Source organism: Empidonax traillii, unplaced genomic scaffold, assembly GCF_003031625.1.
Source record: "Empidonax traillii isolate 1590-97213 ecotype Southwest subspecies unplaced genomic scaffold, ASM303162v1 scaffold359:size565994, whole genome shotgun sequence".
NCBI lineage: Eukaryota > Metazoa > Chordata > Aves > Passeriformes > Tyrannidae > Empidonax > Empidonax traillii.
In genome coordinates, this window is record NW_020955552.1 from 476,933 (window position 1) to 484,440 (window position 7,508).

At 39.2% G+C, this 7,508-nt stretch overlaps 1 protein-coding gene across 1 annotated transcript in view; it reads right to left on the reverse strand.

The window, feature by feature from the left end:
• The window catches only part of GRXCR1 (glutaredoxin and cysteine rich domain containing 1), a 39,987-nt gene extending 32,587 nt beyond the window's left edge, over positions 1–7,400 (reverse strand). The window contains exons 1-2 of the mRNA XM_027892575.1: positions 7,005–7,400; positions 4,061–4,063 (exon numbers count right to left, since the gene is read on the reverse strand). Coding sequence (XP_027748376.1) covers positions 4,061–4,063; positions 7,005–7,400 — 399 coding nt within the window. The remainder of the gene's footprint in view (positions 1–4,060; positions 4,064–7,004) is intronic.
• Positions 7,401–7,508: the final 108 nt, after the last annotated feature.

A 7,508-nucleotide genomic window follows, 5' to 3' on the forward strand; every position in this document is an offset into this window, starting at 1 on the left:
TGCTTCAGCAACTTATTTGTGCTGTCTTATTACTGTCTATTTCAAAGTGCAACTCCCACCACTGCCTCCTGCAAGATACAATTTGTAACAAAGCAGAATCTGCTTATGTGCAGTTTGTGTAGGATCTGATCCGCCAGGCATGCTCAGGGAACACCTACTGAATCAAGCCCTGCAGGTGAGACAGGCAATAGACCCCTATTTTATGGTTTCCATAGGACATGAGTAGGAGGTAACTGTCATGTCCTGTCAATACTGAGATGCTGAGGCACACGGCCAAGGCAGAAAATTAGTCAAGTTTTCATTAGTGAAAGGCTGTTGCTGCCTTTGAGGCAAGGCAGCATCAAAGAGAAGTTTGGAGGATCTCAGTGCTAGAGCTTTATTGTCTAAGTCCTTCTTCAGAGGCCTATGGATTTTTTTAATCTATATCTGAAGTCTTAATTGGAATCTTAAGTCTAGTGCTACATATTCTGTATATATGTGTTCACTACAGTATTATCACAGTTTCTTTGCTATGCCCTTTCCCATGCAAAAGACAAGACCAGTGTCTCAAGAACACTGACGTCATTTATAGATCCTTTACAAGGATCAAGACTCATCAGAGCAAGAATAATTTTGATGCCATGCAGTGCACTAGAAGGTTGGACAGATGTCCAGCACTTGCTAGTCAGACTGCCAGCATAAAAGTCTATCAATTTTTTTTCTACAATTATAGACTCAGTCTCAAAGAAGTGTTTAATGTAACCATAGTTTTATTGCTAAGCTTCCCAATGTTGAGTGTATTGAAAAGTCAAGACATTCCATATCTACATTTTTAAAAATGAGATAGTTAAGTCTTTTTTAAACCAAAGCTTGTATATTCCTTTCAGTGGTTTAGATATTTTAAAGTCTGTTTGCTGATCATTCCAATTCTAGGTCAAATATGTACTTCAAGTACAACAGAAGTGAATCCTAAAATGCCACGCATAGCCTAATACTAGACTTGTCTGACCTTAGTGCTCTACAGCTGATTTCTACAAACACAGGAGAACAATAAGAACCAATATCCTAAGTACTGGCCAAATCCAGGCTATAGTTAAAAGCTCACAGAATTGAACAATTTAGTTTTTCATTCAGTGTGTCTGATTAGATGTTGGCTCTGGAAACCACTTGTTATAACTCTGAATTGATCAACTGCATCAGCTGAATCACTGTCCCGTGCAATGTGGTCACAAATCAAAGCCCTTCTGAAGGTACAAAAGAAGTGAAAGGATGCTATGACCATTCCAGCAGTGATCCAGTTGTCCTTCTAACACAGATTTTTCTGTAACAAGCAGAAAGCTACTTTTCATAATCACTTTATCCTCTGTATCATTACAATTTTTCTTGTTCTCCAGTGGATTTCAGTGCAATGCATTTCAGTAATTGGTTTCCCAGACTTCCTAACACTAGGAAGATACATTGGAAGTTTGTACCTCAGATACCTACAGCTCATTGGGATTTTATCTCCATCCATGTAAGTGGCATTACTGCAGCAAATGCTCTGTACAATCAACATCTTTTGCAAGCACATCTTTTCCTTTTGCAAGCTCTGCCTATTTGAGAGTCACAGGGTAGTGAGTCTGGATGAGAATATGAAGGAAAAGTTCAGGAGATCTTTTACAGTCTTTTTCCAGTCTTAGCAGAGGTCTTTGGATTCAAAGAGTTCAGTGATGCTGGAGTGTCAGCACTGATCGTCTGCCAAAGAAGTGAGAAGGACACTATCATGACTGCAATTCTCTAGTGAGACTGCAAATCCCTCTTTCTCATCTCCCCAGACTTTTGAGAGTTTTAATGATATATGATCCAGAGGAGTACTATACAACATACCACCCACTCTAAAATCTTTGTTTGTATGATTGCACAAGAAACTTTCTTTAACAACACTTTGCAGCATCTGCCTTCTTTGTAAGATGGTTGGTTTTGCTGCTGTATTTCTATTTATTTTGCCTGTAGTATTAGCTAGCCATACTGGTTTGTAAGCTCTGCATGTCTTGCTGTGTATTAACTTTTCCAGGTGTGAGAGACTGAAACTGGTTAATGACTTAACACCTACAAGTAAAGAAAGATGAAAATGAACTTAACCACCCCAAACTTCTCTTAACAAACTTCCACCTGATTCTTTATTCTTTCCCACCTTTCTCCCTAAACAGTAATAAGCTCATTCTTTATCAGTCTGAATAATGACGTGCACTACGCAACCCTAAATGTTAGCTCTACCTGAGAAACTGTGCTGGAAAACATTGTAAAGACCAAGTACATTGTGTCTGACTCTTGGCCCATATCTCTGACGCAGTGCTCACAAAGGCATTCATCAGGTTTGTGAGCCAGGCCTGCCCTCTCACAACAGATGTCAGCAGGCCCTGCCTGAGAATTAGTTCTGTGGCTAATTTAGCAGAACGTGACCTTTCAGAGGAGGCTGGAAGGCCAGTGGAGTGTGTAAGTGTGAAAATAGAGGAAAATACCGTTTCTGAAGCAGTGAAAATGAGGAGAGACCCATATAAAACCTTTGGCTGAGCTCCATTACATTGCACATTGGGATGGAAACCCAGTCTGGCACGAAATGGTCATTGTATTACCTAGTAATATATCAGACAACACAAGGATTTTTGTTCCTTGTTACCTGGAAGCCATCATAGGGATGGTCTAGTCATTAAAATTGGTCATGAAGAGAATTATATTTATTTCAAGGAAAAAAAAAAACTATTTCTCTACCACTTTCTATGGGAAAATATAGGAAATATTCATACCAATTTGCATTTAAACAGTATTCTAATACTAGAAAGCAAAATTTCTGGTAATCTACTGAAATAAAACCACATTTACTTTGGATATGCAGAGGAGGGTCATTTGCTTTTGACACAATTGGCAAGTCACGTCCCCAGCTCCGGAGCTGCTGACACTGTTGGTTATAGTGTTTCAGCAGGAGAAAATGTCACTTACACCAAAGAGGTGCAAAAACAGGGAGTCTGGGAGCTTCAGCTCCTTGCTGTTTTTCAAGCTTTTCAGTATGTCTGTTTCTCAAAAATAAAATGTTCCTGCCTGTCTGTCACCTGTATTGCCAGCACTGTGGGAGGCCAGCCCCCAGGCCCAGTTTGGGTGCCAGCAGAGGCCAGGTGACACATGTGACTGTCCCTACCCTTCACCAGACCACTGGGGACCTTCCTCCCACCTTCCCCACCCAGGGTGGTTGCTATGTCAACACCCATCACCCCCCCTCCTAGGATATGGTTGCTATGTCGACGGTATCCTTGTGGCATCCACCCCAAGGAGGGAAAGGCTGGAGGGGTTGCCATGGAAACCATGCTGTCCTGAAGCATCCATAGAGCTGGTCTCTTCCCCACCTTTCTTCCCCCAGAATGTTCTGCCATGCTGCTGAGACAACCCCCAAACATGCCCTGCTCTGTCCCACATTCTATTCCCATGGCTGTGCTAGCCGCAGCTGCCCACAGCTGCTCCCGCCTGCCTGGCAGCAGCTTCCACAGCCATGCAGGGATGGCCTGATGGGAGACCTTTCACTGTTACAGCACTGGAGCAACTCTTATCTGGAGACACAGACAGTCCTTGGACAAAACAATGTAAGGGACTTAGCTCCACTTCTCAGGGAACAATGGAAATGAGAAGTCACGGATTACGTTGTTGATGAAGTGCTTAGTGCATGACTGTGGGAAGATGTAGCAGGGGATGCACATCTATTTGGCAGCAGATATGCATTCTCAGACTAGGCTTGTATCATGTAACAACAACAACCAAAACCACCTCTTCATCTAGAAATACTTTCTATATTACATCACTCTCCTAAAATTAAAAAAGCTCAGAAGGTGTGATTATTTTTTTTTTTCAGCTAAGTTTGTTGTGGGAAGAAAGGTTTTGAACCAATCCTGTAGAAAGGCTGTAGTAAGAAAATGTGGAGAAAAAATATTCAAAACCACAAATATTTGATGGAACATTAAAATATACAGGAGTACTTTCACTTCAAGTATTTGAACAGAAAAAAAACAAAGGTCTTGACTGCACAACATAACAAAGCACCGTAAATGCATACCTGCTTATCCCTAGAATATCTGAGCAAACTGATTTGTTTTCAAGGATCTCTTCCCTATCACAGGGAGCATCTAGGGATTTGGAGAAGTAGCATAGTAGAGGAGTTTGCAGATATAGTCTGAAGAATCAGAGTGCTGTCAATGCAGAAAACATTTCAGGATCACAAGACACACACACTCAATATTTTGCTTCTTGCATACACATTTTAGTTAATAAGTGATACAGTGAATATTAAATAAGAATTATTTGCTCACAGAATTTATCAGTGCTTAGAATAAGGATTGTCAAGAGTTCATTTGCACATTCTGAGATTACAATTACTGGCTTTGACACTAACTCTGAGAAATATACAATGAGTTCATCTCATATGAGTTACTACTGCCAAATCATCAAAGAGGCAAAGATGGACTCTCCTCAGGGATAAGGTACTCCATATACATTTTAACTATTGTTATACACCTGATACTTATCTAAGAGAAACATGTAACTGCAGATGACCTGACATAATCAAGAGAGTAATTTACAAAAATGCCCAGATCAAGAGATTTTGTATTATACCTTCTAATAGAGATATCTATCTTACCATATTTTTGAAAGAACAACTCTTGTCCTCTAAGTGGTATTCCAGCAGGAAGTCTGGAACATGCTTACAGAAAACTAGAAATCATCCTCTAATCTCATGCTAAAGGCTATTACTACATTTGTAATTGGATGGATTTCAATCATATTTCACATTACAATAAAGCAGTTCCAAATCAATCTCAAAACCAACCCTTTTGCTTTGCTCTCCTCAGTGTTCACCATGCAGCACAGAAAATTGGTTCACAGTATGACATAAAAATATGCAATTTGTCGTTGCTTTTCACTAGACTTCAGACTTTACCTCTGGGGAAATAGGAACTTGTTTGTTTTGAAACCTAAAGTCATGATGTTCTCTGTATTATTGAATATATGTCTTTGATCCAATTGGCACCTAATGTAAGAATATACATTTATGTCTGGAAATCAGTCATCTAGACCTGCATAAGCAGAAGCTTCTCTGTTCCCCATATATTTTTCTCATCTGCTTTCAAAACCTGACTTTTCGACTTTACAATGCCTGAAGCAGAGAGTTCTTAAATTTAATTATGTGCTGTATGAAAAACTGTTTAGTTTGTTTTCATCTGATAATTTAATTTTCCTCTTTCTTCTGCAGTAAAATATTATCAATAAAAAAATTCTTAGCACCTTTTAAAGCAGTCATTATTTTACAGGTTTTAATTATGGACGTCTGTGGTAGACTTGTATACGTATAATTTTCTGACACTGTAAGATGGATATGCCTTCTTTCGAGCAATACTTTTTTCTGGCAAAATATCTCATGGAAATAGCACTTGGAAATGGTCCTAGCTATAACTCTGCTAGGAATATAATAAACGTTGCAATCAAGGTACACAGATTTCAGTCCATGGGTCTTTCCTGAAGAACATCTAATCTAAACTGGAGATAGAAAAAGCAAGATGTTGGGAACACTAATTAATGCATGGATGTCTTCAAATGGGTCTATTTATTTAGCTGATTCAAATTTCTTGGCTTGGAGTCACGGATGTAGCAGAAGAAAGCATTTAGGAGGAAATAAGGCTGGTGAGGTGGTGTACTACACATAGTGAAACAGCATAGAACAGTGGAATTAAATTTGGAGAAGAACCCATACATGCCTCAGTTAAAACTTCCTAATTTATATCTACTTAGAAAAAATGAGTTTGTTACAAATTTTATCAGAGTAGGGATTTCAAGGACAAATTCTTTAATGAGTAGCTTGAAAGAAAGCAAACTACTTAAGTGCTATGTGATGTAATGTTATGTTAAGAACAAAAATGAACAGGCAATTCATCTTTGAAACCTCAACTTCCACAGGAACATTCATATTGACAAAAAGACTTTTATAACTTAGGTACAACATAGAGGATAAATTCATATCCAGAAACAAGAGTATGTTAATCTACAGCCATTTATAAATGTATTATGAAATTACTTAGTTTCAGTGTAAGGAAGAACTTTTAATTTTAATACACAACAACAGTCATTAATATCAAATTCCCCATGATTTAAAACCATATTAAAGCTTCTAAAACAATGCTTTGAAGCCAATTATTGGATAATTTAAGTGAAAAGCATAATTCTGGATTATAAGAACCTTCAGAAAGAGTCCAGCTGAACACTTGTTGCTCTTTTGTGTAAATATTAATGACTGAAAGGTTTGAATAGCATTTATAGATAAATTGTATATATGAGCTTTTATATATGAACTTTTCTGAGGCCTATGTTTCTCTGACTAAGGCATTAGTGTAGCATATGCTGTTTCAACTACAAATATTCTGTTGCTTTTACAAAATAGGTGGAAAACAGACATTAATAAAAGAGACCTCTGACTAAGATTTCATTCCTCTGAAATTTTCATGTGGGAAAACCGTCATTGCTGCCACCCTGCATCTAATTTGATCTACTTTTCAGATTAAACAGAATGGGATTTGCAAGTATACATATTTACATGTGGGGACAGTCGATAACATCGTAAACTCATTAGAATTAATATAATATGAGTGGAAACATGACACGGCCCTGTACCATGGACCTGTACAGATCTCCAGCAAAGCCCCAGTTAAATCCTCTGTTATATTTCTTTGCTGGGCCATACATGGGAAGCAGAAAATACATATTTCTACTCAGTAAACTTTAGTTCAATTTTGAAAATGAAAGTTTACAGTCAGTTTGAAGTGTGGAGCTGTTTTATACTAGAAAGACCAACGAGCCCCTCCTGTGCAACAAAAGCAAGTGGATAACAACGGGAACGAAGCAGAATATTGAGAAATCATAAATGAGAGCAGTGTGAACAAAGTGAAGAATAATGTGTGGAATTAAAAGGGAGAAAGGGGGCTTACAGCCAGTAGAATTGCATTACCTACCTGAAATACTTTTGCCAGATTGTCAAAGAGGGCTTGACCAGCACTGACTTTATGCTTGACTCCCCTGACTGTGCCATTTTTGCTGAGGATGTTGACTCGCTTTGTGCCAAATCCTTTCTCTTTAGCGGCTCTGACTAAAATGAGCAATTCATCCTCCTCGTTCTCATTTTCATCGCACTCAGACCCCACGTGTCCATTCTGCTGCCCGTCCACTTCACTCAGCCGGCTGGTTTGGTCAGTCTCTGAGCTGCTGGCATATTCGGAGTCCAGAGAGTCGGCAGCCTCCCCATCGGCGTACACCTCCTTCAGCACCCTCCCGCTGTGTGAGGACGCAACGCGGAATCGAACCTTCCTCGACAGCCTCTCGCTGTCCGCCTTCATCTCACTTTTAAACATTGCCTCTTCCATGGATATAAGCAGTTTGCATTGTTCCAGCGTGGTGCCCATTGCATTTGCCAGTTTGTCACACTTAACAACAATATCAGCACTGTTTTCTGTTGACAG